A 16,956-nucleotide genomic window follows, 5' to 3' on the forward strand; every position below is an offset into this window, starting at 1 on the left:
GGACTAAGAAACTCAATCAAAACCGCTCAACTACATGGAAACTGAACAACCTGCTCCTGAATGACTACTGGATACATAACGAAATGAAGGCAGAAATAAAGATGTTCTTTGAAACCAATGAGAACAAAGATACAACCTCAGCCTCCTCAGTTGCTGGGACCACAGGCATGTGCTGTCACACCTGGATAATTTTTTTATTTTTTTATTTTTATTTTTTGAGACGGAGTCTCGCTCTGTGGCCCAGGCTGGAGTGTAGTGGCCGGATCTCAGCTCACTGCAAGCTCCGCCTCCCGGGTTCCCGCCATTCTCCCGCCTCAGCCTCCCAGTAGCTGGGACTACAGGCGCGGCCGCCACGCCCGGCTAGTTTTTTTGGTAATTTTAGTAGAGACGGGGTTTCACCGTGTTAGCCAGGATGGTCTCGATCTCCTGACCTCATGATCCACCCGCCTCGGCCTCCCAAAGTGCTGGGATTACAGGCTTGAGCCACCGCGCCCGCCGACTCCCTATTTTCAATGCATTGGGGTATATATACAGTAGCGGTATTATTGGGTCATAGGGCAATTCTGTCCTTTACAAGAAGCCACCAAAACATTTCTCACAGTGGCTGAACCATTTTACATTCCCACCAGCAATGTACAAGGGCTCCAAGCTCCAATTTCTCCACATCCTTACCGAACACTTGTAGGAAAACAGTCTGTTGCCTGTCAAGAGTAACCCATCTTGAAATGAAACTGACATAATGACTAATGTTTGAATCATGCATACCAAGACATTGCTACGGCAAGGTCAAGAAACGATGCCTGTACCATAGACAATCCCTCATAGAGATGCTTATCTATATTCCCATTGGTCATGAGCTTTGCAAGAGAGTCTGAAACATGGCTAGCTGAACATGTCTTAACAAAAAAGCTTGTGATATAAAGAATTCTTTCTGAAGGGTGAGTGCAGTAATCTGCTGTCTCATGGTTGCCCAAGACATTGCTTCTGTTTATAAGTCCCTATTAAATGTTTCTGAGAAACTGTATTTGTTAGCTTCTTTCTTTGGCTTCTCAGTTCCCTTGACCTGTAGGGGTAGGTTTGAATATACCTGTTCACTGGGGAATAAGACTTAATACTTTCTGCTTTAAAAAAAATTTAGGCCGGGTGCGGTGGCTGAAGCCTGTAATCCCAGCACTTTGGGAGGCCGAGACGGGCGGATCACAAGGTCAGGAGATCGAGACCATCCTGGCTAACACGGTGAAACCCCGTCTCTACTAAAAAATCCAAAAAACTAGCCGGGCGAGGTGGCGGGCGCCTGTAGTCCCAGCTACTCTGGAGGCTGAGGCAGGAGAATGGCCTAAACCCAGGAGGCGGAGCTTGCAGTGAGCTAAGATCCGGCCACTGCACCCCAGCCTGGGCAACAGAGCGAGACTGTGTCTCAAAAAAAAAAAAAAAAAAAAAAAAAAAAAAAAATTTACACCTATCCTACAAGGTGTGGAGTGGTATCTCATTGTGGTTTTGGTTAGTGTTTCCCAAATGACTAATAACTTTGACCATCTTTTAACATGTTTAGTGGCCATTAGCACACCCTCTTTGGAGAAATGTCTATTCATGTCTCTACACATTTTTCAGTGGGGTTGTTTTTTGAGTTGTAGGAGTTCTTTAAATGTTCCTGATATTAAACTCTTATATGATTTGCAAATATTTTCTGTATTTCTGTAGGTTATTGTTTCACTTTCATGATAATGTCCTTTGATGCACAAAATTTCAAAATTTTGACAAAGTCCAATTTATCTATTCTTTTTTGTTATTGCTTGTGCTTTTGGTGTCATAATTGAGAATCTATTGCCAAATCTAAGGTTGTGAATATTTTTTCTTTTTTTTTTTGAGATGGGATCTCACTAGGTTGCCTAGGTGGGTCTCCAACTCTCGAGCTCAAGTGAGCCTCCTGCCTCAGCCTCCCAAAGTTCTGGCATTACAGGTATGAGTCACCATGACTGGCCCCATGGTCATGAGGATTTCCCTTTATTTATTATTCTAAGAGTTTTACAGTTTTAACTTTTAAGTCATTGGTCTAGTTTGAATTAATTTTTGTATGTAGTGTGAGATGGAGGCCAACTTCATTCTTCTGCATGTGGAAATCCAGTCATTCAGTGACATTTGTTAAAGAGATTACTTTTCCTTACTTAATATACTTGGCACCCTTGTAAAAATCAATTGGACATAGATGTATAGATTTATTTTTGGACTCTAAATTCTATTCCATTGATCTAAATGTTTATAGTTATGCAAGTACCACATTGTTTTGATGACTGTAGCTTTGTGGTAAGTTTTGAAAGCAAAAATTGTGAGTCCTCCAACTTTATTCTTATTTTTCAAGATTGTTTTGGCTGTTCACAGCCCCCAGAATTCCAAATAAATTTGAGGCCAATATAGTCTGAATTGATACAAAGTTAACTTCAATAGTATGCAAAAACTCTGCTCTTATATAGCTCTGTTCCCTGCTTCCCTTTATATCATTGTCAAAAGTTACATCATTATATATTGTGTGTCTGATAACATAAATTTAGTTATTTTTATGTATTTTCTTTTACACTGACACTAGCTTCTATATGCGCCCATGTAGTCTTTTCTTACTGAAAATCTTTCTTACTCTCTGTATACCATCAAGTTACTGTCTAGTATCCTTTCATTTCAACCTGAAGGATTCTCTTTAGAATTTCATGTAGTGCAGTAACAAATTCCGACTCCTTTTGTTTGTCTCATTTACCGTTCTGAAAATCCTAGAGCCCTTAAGATTTATGCTAAACCTATTTTGCTGTGCTCTATAAATGGAATAACAAAGCCTGGGTGACAGCACATTTGTTTATATCATAGTTTACTGAATATTTTAAGCCCACTGTTGAGACCTACTACTCAGTAAGAAAAGATTTCTTTTCTTTTACTAAATAGTACTGCATACTGGCAATGCACCTAGTCACCCAAGAGCTCTGGTGGAAATAAATGCTATTTAACCACCTGCTAACACAATATCCATTCTGTAGCCCATGGATGAAGGAGTAATTTTAACTTTCAAGTCTTATTTCAAAAATATATTTTGTAAGGCTACAACTGCCATAGCTAGTGACTACTCTGATGGATCTGGGCGATGTAAATGGAAAAACCTCTAGAAATGATTCACCATTTTAGGTGCCATTAAGGACATTTGTGATTCATAGGAGGGAGTCAAAATATCAACAATAGGACTTTAAAATAAGTTGATCCCAATGCTCATAAATGATTTTGAGGAACTCAAAACTTCCATGGAGGAAGTAAATCCAGATGTGGTGGAAATAGCAAGGAAACTAGAAGTGGAGCCCGAAGATTTTAGTCCTTTCTCTTCCTTATTTCTGTGTTTGCTCTACCAGTGGTAGGCTTTGTATTTTCATATGTTTTCATGATGGTAGATATTGTTCTTTTGCTTCCAGGTGTAGGACTCCCGTACAAATTTCTTGTATAGTCAGCCAGTCTACTGGTTTTTATTTGCCTGGGAAAGACTTTCTTTCTTCTTCATTTAAGACTTCATTTAACTTTTCTGGGTATAGCATCCTTGTTTACTGGAGAGTTACTGTGTTCCTTTGGAGGTGTCATTTTTTCCTCAGTTTTTTTTTTTCCTTTTTTCATGTTTCTTGTGTTCTCAACATTGATATATACACATCTGGTGAAAAAGTCACTTTTCCCATTTTTTTGAATTTGCTTTAGTAGGGGAGGACTTTTTCCTAAAGATGTATCTGTGGTGACTGCAACTATCTATCTATGGCTGACTGCAACCTTTACCTCCCAGGCTCAAGCAATTCTTCTACCTCAGCCTCCTAAGTAGCTGCGACCACAGGCATACACCACCTGGCTAATTTTTATATTTTTTTGTAGAGACTGGGTTTCACCATGTTTCCCAGGCTGGTCTGGAACTCCAGAGCTCAAGTAATCTCTCTGCCTTGGCCTCCCAAAGTGCTAGGATTACAGGCATGAGCAACCGCACCTGGCCAGGAAGGGCATTTTTAAATTTAATTTAATCTTTTAATTTTTTTGAGATGGAATCTCACTCTGTTACCCAGGGTGGAGTGCACTGGTGGGATCTGGGCTCACTGTGAGAGGTGACAACGTGCTAGTAGCCCTTGCTCTCCGTGCCTCCTCAGTCTCCGTGTCCACTCTGGTGGCGCTTCAGGAGCCCTTCAGCCCGCCACTGCACTGTGGGAGCCACTCTCTGGGCTGGCCGAGGCTGGAGGCGGCTCCCGCTGCTTGCCCGGAGGTGCGGAGGGAGAGGCGCGGGAGGGAACTGGGGCTTCACGCCCCACTCGTGGGCCAGCGGGAGTTCCGGGTGAGCCCAGGCTCGGGTGCCGCCACCCCGGGCAGTGAGGGGCTTAGCACCAAGGCCAGCAGCTGGGGAGGATGCGCCGGGTCCCCCAGCAGTGCCAGCCCGCCGGCACTGCGCTGGAATTCTCACTGGGCCTCAGCTGCCTCTCCTTGGGGCAGGGCTGGGGACCTGCAGCCCGCCATGCCCCCCCCCCCCCCCCGCCGCCCTGGGTTCCTGCACTGCCGGAGCCTCCCCTACGAGCGTGGCCCCTGGCACCGCAGCATCCGGTCCCATCGACCACCCAAGGGCTGATGAGTGCAGGCGTGTGGCTCCGTACTGGCGGGCAGCTCCGCCTGCAGCGGCGGTGCGGGGATCCACTGGGTGAAGCCAGCTGGGCTCCTGGGTCTAGTGGGGACTTGGAGAACCTTTATGTCTCCCTAAGGGTTTGTAAATACACCAATCAGTACTCTGTGTCTAGCCAACCTAGTGGGGACTTGGAGAACCTTTATATTTCCCTGAGGGTTTGTAAATACACCAATCAGCACTCTGTGTCTAACTCAAGGTTTGTAAATACACCAATCAGTACTCTGTGTCTAGCTCAGGGTTTGTAAATACACCAATCAGTACTCTGTATCTAGCCAACCTAGTGGGGACTTGTAAAACTTCTCTGTCTAGCACTCTGTGTCTAGCTAAAGGATTGTAAACACACCAATCAGCACTCTGTGTCTAGCTCAGGAATTGTAAATATACCAATCAGTACTCTGTCAAAATGGACCAATCAGTGCTCTGTAAAACGGACCAATCAGCTCTCTGTAAAACTGACCAATCAGTAGGATGTGGGTGGGGCCAGATAAGGGAATAAAAGCAGGCTGCTCAAGCTAGCCAGTGGTGACCCCTTCCGGTCACTTTCCATAGCGTGGAACCTTGGTTCTTTTGCACTTTACAGTAAATCCTGCTGCTACTCTTGGGTCCACGCTGCCATTGTGAGCTGTAATACCACGAAGGTCTGCAGCTTCACTCCTGAAGCCAGCAAGACCACAAACCCACTAGGAAGAATGAACAACTCCAGACAGGCCACCTTTAAAAGCTATAAGACTCACTGGGAAGGTCTGCAGCTTCCCTCCCGAAGTCAGCGAGACCATGAACCCACCAGAAGGAAGAAACTGTGGACACATCTGAACATCTGAAGGAACAAACTCCAGACACACTATCTTTAAGAACTGTAGGCTGGGGGCGGTGGCTCAAGCCTGTAATCCCAGCACTTTGGGAGGCCGAGACGGGCAGATCACGAGGTCAGGAGATAGAGACCTTCCTGGCTAACATGGTGAAACCCCGTCTCTATTAAAAAAAATACAAAAAAAAAACTAGCCGGGCGAGGTGGTGGGCGCCTGTAGTCCCAGCTACTCGGGAGGCTGAGGCAGGAGAATGGCGTAAACCCGGGAGGCGGAGCTTGCAGTGAGCTGAGATCCGGCCACTGCACTCCAGCCCCGGCGACAGAGCGAGACTCAGTCTCAAAAAAAAAAAAAAAGAACTGTAATACTCACCGTGAGGGTTCACGACTTCATTCTTGAAGTCAGCGAGAACAAGAACCCACCAATTCCAGACAAAACTGCAACCTCTGCCACCCTGGTTCAAGGGATTTCCCTGCCTCAGCCCCCAGAGTAGCTGGGATTACAGGCACTTACCACCACACTTGGCTAATTTTTGTATTTTTAGTAGAGACGAGATTTCACCATGTTGGTCAGGCTAGTCTTGAACTTCTGACCTCAGGTGGTCTGCCCGCCTCCCAAAGTGCTGGGATTGCAGGTGTGAGCCACTGCACCTGGCCCAGGGTAGGGCACTTTAGTTTTTATTTTGGGTTCATGCAGCAGCGTAGTCGCCATATAACTTCTTGAGCTGTAAGCTGTTTCAGTGGTACCTGTGATTTGCCCAGTGGCTTAAAGCACTGTTGGTGTAGATTGTGGTAGTTTTGCTGGAGATGGGGGTTCCAGGTCGGCCAGCCCTTGGACCTTAGGGCCCAAGGGAATGGGAGTGGTGGGCCAAGCTTGTCAATGGGGCTCCTGGGATGTGGATATGCAGGAGCCATTGAGCCCCAGTGAAAGGGGAAGTATGGTAGGGTCTGGGCTCTCAAAATGGCACTGTGCTGCCATTTTGGACTCAGGACTCGGTGTGTGAGATTCAGTGTATGCCCTCTCTGTAGCAATGCCATCATGTGGTCTTCAAGCAGCTACTATGTTGGTCTTAGGGCCCGTGAGGGTTGAGGAAATTTCCCATGCTAGGATTGCAAGCAACCATGGTGGAAATGTGGACTGCTGGGGAATCTCTCACACACCCTTTCCTCACATTGGGGTGCTTCTCTGGGTTCTCAGCCCATCTCCAGTGGCTGAGCAGGCTACCTCACCTCCCTCTGCTTCCTTGCCTTAGGTGTTTTCTGTCATCTCTCTGTTGAATTATACGTTCTCTCTTACATGATCTATTCAAAGTGTGATTATATACTTGCCATTTGCGGTTCTTCTTTGTGAATGAGGTATCAAATGGCTTTAGTCAGTCATTTTGAAGCCCACCCTCTAAACATAAAAAATATTGTGTGATTTCCTTATGATGATTGATTGCTTTGTGATAGTGTAGAATGAAACCTGCACTATCTCCAAGGAACGCCTGTAATCTGTTCACTTTTTAAAATTTACTTTCTGCCCCTCACACTATATAATTCCAATTGACATTTATTTACTACTCCTCACAGAATGCATAAAGCATATTCTTCCTGCAACACTGCCTCAACAAAAAGCGAGTAGGAGCTTTAATCCTTCATCAGGATTTTGTTTTTCTCATTTTTGTTAAACGTGAATTTTATGATGCTCAAGAATGTAGGTTTTATGACGAAAAAATTTTTTTCCCGGGGTTTACTTTGGTTTTAAAACTGTTGTTTGAAGTTATAATTTTTTCTTAAGCTTTAAGCTTAGATTACAAAACTAGGCCGGGCGCGGTGGCTCTCGCCTGTAATCCCAGCACTTTGGAAGGCCGAGGCAGGCAGATCACGAGGATAGGAGATCGAGACCATCCTGGCTAACACTGTGAAACCCCGTCTCTACTAAAAATACAAAAAAATTAGCCAGGCTTGGTGGCGGGCGCCTGTAGTCCCAGCTACTCGGGAGGCTGAGGCAGGAGAATGGCGTGAACCCAGGAGGCAGAGCTTGCAGTGAGCAGAGATTGCCCCACTGCACTCCAGCCTGAGCGACAGAGCAAGACTCCATCTCAAAAATAATAAAAAAAAAAAGATTAATTTCGGGAGGACTGCCATCTTAACAATACTGAGTTTTCCCATCCTTGACCAAGGTATATTTCTCCATTTCTTTTGTGTTATTTATTGTTATAATATGTTCCTTAACTTCTTCCAGCAATGTTTTAATAGTTTTCACTATGCAGGTCTTTCATGTTTCATTAAATTTAAGTATTTCACATTTTTTGTATCATTGTAAATGGATTTCTATTCCTAATTTCATTTCCTAATTGGTCACTGTTAGTCAAAGCTGCATCATTTTGTAAATCCCCATTTCACAGACCCTGGTCAAGGCGAAACATTCTACAGGGTCTTGGGCCATGAGAAACATTCTATCTAACCACCTGACTACAGAAACACCTTTATCAAATCCTGCCGGGGAGCAAGCCATACCACCCAGACCCCTTCCACCCAAACCTATAATTACCCCAGCCTGAAAGCAGCAGTGGGCTCCAACACTAAGCCGGTCCCCTCTCTGCAGGTTTTTGCTGGCAATAAACCTGTGTTTCTGTTGAGCCACTAACTCTCTTTAACCCTCACCTTTCCTTCAAAACCTAACTTTTTTCTATCATTATAAATGGAACTGTATTTCCAATTTCATTTCCTAATTGGTCACTGCTAGTATATAGAAATAAAATTGATTTTTGTAACCTCATATCCTATGACCTTGCTAAATTCCTTTATTAAGGTTCTAGTTGTTTTTCTGTTTTGTTTTGTTTTTAAATGGAAAAGGAAGTCTCACTCTGTCACCCAGGCTAGAGTGCAGTGGTGTCATCTCGGCTCACTGCAATCTCCGCCTCCCGGGTTCAAGCGATTCTCCTGCCTCAGCCTCCCAAGTAGCTGGGACTACAGACGTGCATCACCATGCCCAGCTAATCTTTGTATTTTTAGCAGAGATGGGGTTTCACCATATTGGCCAGGCTGGTCTCAAACTCCCAACCTCAGGTGATCCACCCGCCTCAGCCTCCCAAAGTGCTGGGATTACGGGCGTGAGCCACCGTGCCCAGCCTCTAGTAGCTTATTTACACGTATGAGCCCTCACACCCCCTTTTTTGGAGACAAAGTCTCACCCTGTTGCCCAGGCTGCAGTGCAGTGCTGTGATCATAACTCACTGCAACCTCAAACTCTGGTCTCAAGTGATCCTCCTGCCTCAGAGCCTTTTAAGTAGCTAGGACTATAGGTATGCACCACCACACCTAATTTTTAAACTTTCTGTAGAGACAGGGTCTCGCTATGTTGCCCAGGCTGGTCTTGAACTCAATCAATCCTCCTCCCTCAGCCTCCCAAGTTGTTGGGATTATAAGCATGAGCCAACACATCGGACCTTGGTATGAGATTTTGAAGAAAAAATAAATTCCATCACTGAGGAGATTGTTTTCCTAATTTTAAAAGTAAGATATATTATTTCAGGAGGCTTTAGAAAGAACTGAAAAGTGTAAAAATAGAAAAGGAAACACCAATTTTCCCAATATATAGGCTACTATTAATATTTTGACAAATTTCCTTAGTTTTGGGCCACACTCATTTTTTATAATACATTTATTTTGACATATTTGAGCTTATTCCATATTAACAAGTATTTATCATGCTTTCGTTGTAACACACAACAGCATTTTTCCTGTTACCAAACTTTTTGTGTACATATTTTAATGCCTGCATAATATTCCATTACAGTTATGCCACAAATATTATGCTAGTGTACATTTTTTCATTTTGCAAATTATGCAGTCATAAATATTTCAGTGATCCTCATACATATTTCTGTCTTCATTACAAGTTAGATCCTTAAGGTGTTAACAATAGTAATATTATTAATAGCACCTATGTGCCAGGCACTCTTTTATGTGATTCATACATATCATCTCAATCCACATGACAACGCTTTGAGGTAGATACTAGTAGTATCCTCATTATACAGTTGAGGAAATTGAGCCACAGGTTATCAGAAATGTTGAGAGTCCCAGTTAAGCGACTATTCTCCCTTAATGAAAACCATTTCTGATTGGCATGTTATATGTTGGCACGGTATGTACACAGTGAGAAGAGCAGCAGGAAACATGGAACCCAGGACCTAGTTCTGAGTCTGACTTCACTGAAAATGTGAGACCTGGGCCAACGCACTTGATCTCAATGACAAGTACGAGCTAGAGGCTGTCATGTTCCTTGTGGTTCTCAAGTCTCCTCATTCTAACCATCATTTCTAGGTTTTTCTTCAGAGAGAGATCAAGATCTCTGGTTGGCTTCAGCAATACTTCATCTATCATTCAACAATCAATCATTAAGCATCTAATATTTATGCTAGAAAATGCAGAATCATGGTCAGTCCCTATACACAACAGATTGATTTATAGAACGAAACAGAAAATTAAAACAGATCCTCTTCCAGAATCTTTTGTGGGTTATTAACTTACCAGAGAATCTGAAGACTGGGATCCTCTCCCTAGAATGGAAAACCTTTGTGCAAACAGAATAAATGTGTATACAACATTACAAGTTGTTTATTGATCATCAGGAATGAAACCTATATCAACTATTTGTCAGTGATTTTCCCAGGTTGTTGAGTTCTGATTTAGGCAAGAGGGAAAAACCATGTATGACTGTAAGGGAAGTGAGAACTCAGTAAATTCTTATAAGCACACAAGCAGATTTCAATTAAATAACAGACATTGGGGTGGGGCAATAATATTAATAATCACAGCCAGTAACTAGAGAGAACATAATATATGTCAGGCACTATTCTAAGCTGTTTCTGTTTACTCATTTAATACTCACCATAATCCTACTAGGTAAGTACTATTATTATCACTAATTTACAGAGGAGGATATCAGTAAGTTTGGCACAGAGAAGCTAAGCAGTATGTTCAAGATCACCCAGCTAGTGGGGTTTCAACCTGGGTAGTCTAGTTCAAGTCTATGCTCTTAACACTAATCTTTCTTTATAAAGATAAAAGACTACCTTCAGACGGAGGGCATCTTTAGGCCGTGCTCTGTTTATCACAGGAGGACACTTGCTCTAAATATTGTTTAAACACTTGTTCCCACTAAAATGGGGACCCCTCCCTGATATGTCCAAATGCCCAGTGTTCCCCTAAGTCCTAACATCCAGAGAATTAGTGTTTTTAATTTATCAGGAGCGTTTGCAATGCTAAAAAGAGTGGAAAAAGTGGAACTCTGTGACCCAAAACAATTTAGAATAGGAAAGCTCATTAACAGGTGGTACTCAAAAGCTTCTTTGATGGTAGAATAGAGAAACTAGGTATCCTCTTACAATATTTAAAAGTTTCTTTAATTATTACAGCAACATTAAACAGACTATAAAACTCAAAGTCCCATTACCTAACAAATCAATTCTGTTCAATTATCTATATACTTTCAATTCTTGCCCACATGCAAATATACTTAAAAATGGGTTAGTACTGGTAGTGGAGATGTGTTGTTTTTAATTGTACTACATTATAAGCATTTTCCTTGCTGTTAACCAAAATACGGTCTCTACCAGACACATAAAACATACCAAACACTACTAAATGTCCCAGAAGAGAGACAAAGTCAAGTAAACAATGACATATTGACTGAAATATTCTTTTCCATCTTTTGTTGCATTAACTGTATCATTTCTTAATTCTCAGCAACAACTCTCCCTACAGTAGCATACTCATTTCTTTTCAAATGAAGGGGTTCTTGCTCAACAACTCACCTATTTAATAATTCCTTCTCAGATTCTAGCATTTAAGACTTGGTCAAGAATGCTCCCAGGCCAATTACTTCTGTAGGAATTCATGAAAAGAAGAAAATCTGATGGATTTCTGTACTGAAATAAAATCTGTGGTTTCTTTCCCTTCCAGGACCAATTCTCTAATGTGCAATATGATAGTAACAAGACTGAAAGCATTTCCACATAGATTCAATTTGTACAGCATATCTCCAGGAGTTCTCCAATGCAAAATAAAGTTATTGCTCTTTGTGACAAATTCCTGCATTTATGAGTAAGCATTTTCTCTCATATGATTTGCCTGGTATCCAATAAGGTTAGGGGTATTAACAAGCACTGTCCCACATTGATTGCATGTTAAGAACTGCTCTCCAGTGTGAGCTATTTGATGAACTATAAATGGAGAGTTCTGGCTGAAGATAATGCCACACTGATTACATTTATAGGTCTCTTCTCCAATATGAATTCTCTGATGCTTAATGAGGTCATTCTTCCGGATGAAGGCCTTCCCACACTGACAGCATTCATATGGTTTCTCTCCAGTGTGTATCCTCTGATGCACAATAAGGGCAGAACTCTGGCTGAAAGATTTTCCACAATCATGACACTCATATGGTTTCTCTCCAGTGTGGGTTCTTTGATGTGAATAAAGGTGAGAGCTTCGACTAAAACATTTTCCACAATCCTTACACTCAAAAGGTTTTAGTCCAGTGTGAATTCTATGATGCACAACAAGGTGAGATCTCTGGCTATAAGACTTTCCACATTCATTGCATTCATAGGGCCTCACTCTAACATGGGTTCTCTGATGCAGAATGAGATGTGTGCTCTGTCTGAAGGATTTCCCACATTCAGGACATTCATACGGTTTCTCTCCAGTATGTGTCCTCTGGTGTCTAATAAGCCGAGAGCTATGAACAAAAGATTTCCCACACTGATTACATGTGTACAGTTTGTCTCCTGTATGAGTTCTCTGATGGGTAACAAGGTGAGAGAACCAGCTGAAGGATTTACCACATTCTTTACATTCATAGGGTTCCTCACCAGTATGGGTCTTTTGATGTCCAATGAGGTGAGAACTCCGGCTGAAAGACTTTCCACATTCTTTACACTCATAGGGTTTTTCTCCAGTATGAATAAGCTGATGCCTAGTAAGATTAGAGCGCCAGCTGAAGAATTTTCCACACTCCTTACATTCATAGGGTTTCTCTCTATGTATGCCCTTTGATATACCAAGAGATGAACCATGAGTAAGAGAGTTATCATTATCAGGGCATTTGTAGGATTTATCACCTGTGTGAGTTCTTGCAAACTGAATAAGGTGAATGTTTTGACAGAAGGTTTGACCACATTCATTACTGTTACTTGCACAGCTTTCCTGATGACCATTAAGAACTAAATCATGTTTTAAACTTCTAGTATGTGAGTCACGTTTATGGAAATACTCTCTCAGTACCAGCTGAGCAGGAAGAAGACAGTTTCCCCCATATTTACCACTTTCAGAGACTCTCTTCTGAGTAAGTACTTTCTTTTGGGTGAATGCCACTTGCCTCAAATGTCTCTCTGGGTTTTCCTGATACTTGTCTAACTGGTCTTTACATTTCCAGACTTCTTCTAATGACAAATACCAGAGATCATTCCTTGCCATTCCTTCCATTTTAATGTCACACGATTGCTTATCTTTAAAAATGCTCCTGCTGCAAACTGGTGATTTGATTTCAAATGCAGTCTCTGAATCTGAAAGAAATGAAAATCTTTATGTAACTAAAGACAGTATTAAAGTGAGAATGGTAGGAAGTACGTGGAGACAAAGTATGCAAGATGTACACAGCTGCTTTCAAATATGGCTTTGTAACTTCGATAGAGAATGAGAAAAGGAAGAATGGAGCAGTAAACAGTAAATGCATTAGGGTATACAGTACTCAAAAGGGGCAAAAGGAGTAAGGAGAAGCCACAGGACTCAGGATATCAATGGTGAGAGTAGAAATAAGGAAAATTACATAAAAAGGACTGCACTCCCATTTCCTAATCCAGATGTTAACAATGCAAGTTCCTCACCTATCTACTTGTTGTCAGGACTTTCCCCTGACACACATTCTTCACATTACTATCAATTTAGTATTCTTTTTTTTTTTTAGACAGAGTTTCGCTCTTGTTGTCCAGGCTGGAGTGCAATGGCGTGATCTCGGCTCAATGCAACCTCTGCCTCCCAGGTTCAAATGATTCTCCTGCCTCAGCCTCCCAAGTAGCTGGGATTACAGGTGCCTGCCACCATGCCTGGCTAATTTTTTATCTTTTTAGTAGAGACAGGGCTTCACCATGTTGGCCAGGCTGGTCGTGAACTCCTGACTTCAGGTGATCCACCCACCTTGGCCTCCCAAAGTGCTGGGATTATAGGCGTGAGCCACTGCATCCGGCCCCATTTAGTATTCTTAAACCGTGAATGCAGCCATACGTCAGGCAATGCTTTTTATCCAAATCACAGAAGCACTACAGAATAACACCCAGATGACTGACACAACAGACCTGTCAGAGCGGCTGCATGACAAGGTGGAAGAGTAACTGCACAAAAGTTACCAAGATACAGGTTCCTAATCTAAGTTTTATACTATTACTAGTGGTGAATTTAGACAAGTTGCTAAACTTTTAAGAATTCATTTTGCTTATCTGTAATCTAAGGACGACAGTATTTGCTATTTCAGATTATCATATTATATAAAGCATGAGCCTATTACAGTCTCTGGCACATTTATGGTCAAAGCAGTAAGATTTACTATAATCATTATCATTCTTCTCATTTTCTGTTTTGATTTCTTTGTTCTGAAACATAAGGACTTAACAACCGATAGGACTACTACCACAAGATGTGAACTTAGAATCTGAGGCCTGACCCATACTCTCTTAGAATTTCTGCCATCTGCTACCTGTGTATATTACTGCAAATTATTTCCCTTGAATAAGAGCTTTATCTGTTTCTCAGTGTCTTTCAGGTAAAATGTATAATCCCAAACCTAAAAAATACACTGATAATACCACTTCATCTTACATGATGGGGTGACATTCCCCTGTTACCTGGTATTATGGGTTAAACTGTATCCCCCCCAAAAAGGTATGTTGAAGTTTTAATCCTCAGCTTCTCAGAATACGACATTTGGAAATACAGTCTTTCCAGATGTAATAAGTTATGAGGTAGTACCAGAAATAGGATGGGTCCCTAATCCAATATGATGGTGGTCCTCATTAAAAGAGACAGAGACACAGGGGAAGAGACCATGTGAATATGGAGACCAAGACTGGAATGATATATCCGCAAGCCAAGGAATACCTGGGGCTAACTGGAAGACATAAGGAAAGACACTCTCCTAGAAGCATAAAAGAGCCCCACTGACATCTTCATTTTAGACTTACAGCCTCCAGCTATGACATGATACATTTTGGTTGTTCTGAGCCACCTAACTTCTGGTTCTTTGCTACCACAGCCCCAGGAAACTAATACACCTGGTAAATGATCCCTGTGCCAGGCCTCGTCCCTAAATGACTTCCTTATACAATCCCACCCCCACCAGTCCTCACTGTCACTTACCACTTTGTTAGTTCCTAGTTTCTTTCCCATCCTGATGATTTTTTTTTTTTTTTTTTTGAGATGGAGTCTCGCTCTGTCGCCCAGGCTGGAGTGCAGTGGCCGGATCTCAGCTCACTGCAAGCTCCGCCTCCCGGGTTTACGCCATTCTCCTGCCTCAGCCTCCCAGGTAGCTGGGACTACAGGCGCCCGCCACCTCGCCCGGCTAGTTTTTTGTATTTTTTAGTAGAGACGGGGTTTCACCGTGTTAGCCAGAATGGTCTCGATCTCCTGACCTTGTGATCCGCCCGTCTCGGCCTCCCAAAGTGCTAGGATTACAGGCTTGAGCCACCGCGCCCGGCCTCCTGATGATTTTTAATAGGAAATACACCACCCCTCCTTCCCCCTCTTTCCCCAATCCAGAACATCATAAAATCTTTTTTTTTTTTTTTTTTTGTGAGGCGAAGTCTCGCTCTGTCGCCCGGACTGGAGTGCAGTGGCCAGATCTCAGCTCACTGCAAGCTCCGCCTCCGGGTTTACGCCATTCTCCTGCCTCAGCCTCCCAGGTAGCTGGGACTACAGGCGCCCGCCACCTCGCCGGCTAGTTTTTTGTATTTTTTAGTAGAGACGGGGTTTCACCGTGTTAGCCAGAATGGTCTCGATCTCCTGACCTTGTGATCCGCCCGTCTCGGCCTCCCAAAGTGCTAGGATTACAGGCTTGAGCCACCGCGCCCGGCCTCCTGATGATTTTTAATAGGAAATACACCACCCCTCCTTCCCCCTCTTTCCCCAATCCAGAACATCATAAAATCTTTTTTTTTTTTTTTTTTGTGAGGCGAAGTCTCGCTCTGTCGCCCGGACTGGAGTGCAGTGGCCAGATCTCAGCTCACTGCAAGCTCCGCCTCCCGGGTTTACGCCATTCTCCTGCCTCAGCCTCCGAGTAGCTGGGACTACAGGCGCCCGCCACCTCGCCCGGCTAGTTTTTTTTGTATTTTTAGTAGAGACGGGGTTTCACCGTGTTAGCCAGGATGGTCTCGATCTCCTGACCTCGTGATCCGCCCTTCTCGGCCTCCCAAAGTGCTGGGATTACAGGCTTGAGCCACCGCGCCCGGCCCATCATAAAATCTTATGGAGAAATTTTTCAAACTACAAATGCCAACTGGAAGATTTTACGAAGAATATGTATAAGGGGGGTGCTGAGCACTAATGGGAGGACAATTCTGAGTGTAGAGTTTGATCATAAGAATGAGATGCTTTATTAATATCCTAAAATCTTCCACATATTATGTAACATAGCCATGCCAGTAAGTTATTGTCGAAGTCTATTGGACCCATTAATCAACTAATCATCTGATTTTTAAAAATTATCACACATTATATTTTTTGTTTTGATAATGAATTTCACAGCCTTGTAGATTCTGTAAAACTCCATGCATTTAAGCCCATGAGGTCTGAGTCTTTTTATTTTTTATTTTTTTGAGGTGGAGTCTCTCTCTGTCGCCCAGGCTGGAGTGTAGTGGTGCAATCTCGGCTCACTGCAAGCTCCGCCTCCTGGATTCATGCCATTCTCCTGCCCCTGCCTCCTGAGTAGCTGGGACTACAGGCGCCCACCACTACACCCAGCTAATTTTTTTTTGTATATTTAGTAGAGATGGGGTTTCACAGTATTAGCCACGATGGTCTCGATCTCCTGACCTCATAATCCGCCCGCCTTTTCTCAATAAAAATATAAACTGCTGGATCTAGTTAATAATTGTTATTTTTGGATACTTGTCAATAGACATTCAGGAAAGCTTACTAGATGAACAAAGAGAAAAGAAAGAAAGAAGGTAAGTAATAAAGAAAAGAAAATATAACAATATTTCTTCCCATGGTCCCAAGGCAGTTGAAAGACTTGTTTTGACACAGCATTTTGATACAATTAGCTACAAGGCAAATACTCAAAAGTAAAAAAGAGCTTATGATAATATTTTAAAGTAAAGATTTAAACTAAGTGGAAGTTCAGAAGAGGAAGAGGCCAGTACTTAACGAGGAATCATAAAAGGCTTAATGGGAAAGAACCTGAGGCTAAATTACAGGACAAGTAAGACTC

The 16,956-nt window shown here is 42.7% G+C and overlaps 1 protein-coding gene across 2 annotated transcripts in view; it reads right to left on the bottom strand.

Moving 5' to 3' along the window:
* Nucleotides 1-9,107: 9,107 nt before the first annotated feature.
* The window catches only part of ZNF10 (zinc finger protein 10), a 32,979-nt gene continuing 25,130 nt past the window's right edge, over nucleotides 9,108-16,956 (bottom strand). Inside the window, exon 5 of one of the 2 annotated variants that reach the window (XM_033219958.1) lies at nucleotides 9,108-13,042. In XM_033219958.1, coding sequence (XP_033075849.1) covers nucleotides 11,574-13,042 — 1,469 coding nt within the window. In that variant the 3' untranslated portion in view covers nucleotides 9,108-11,573. The remainder of the gene's footprint in view (nucleotides 13,043-16,956) is intronic. The other variant, XM_033219959.1, reaches the window with a different exon arrangement.

The sequence above is a fragment of the Trachypithecus francoisi genome, unplaced genomic scaffold, assembly GCF_009764315.1.
Source record: "Trachypithecus francoisi isolate TF-2019V2 unplaced genomic scaffold, Tfra_2.0 Lachesis_group11, whole genome shotgun sequence".
In the NCBI taxonomy this organism is placed as follows: domain Eukaryota; kingdom Metazoa; phylum Chordata; class Mammalia; order Primates; family Cercopithecidae; genus Trachypithecus; species Trachypithecus francoisi.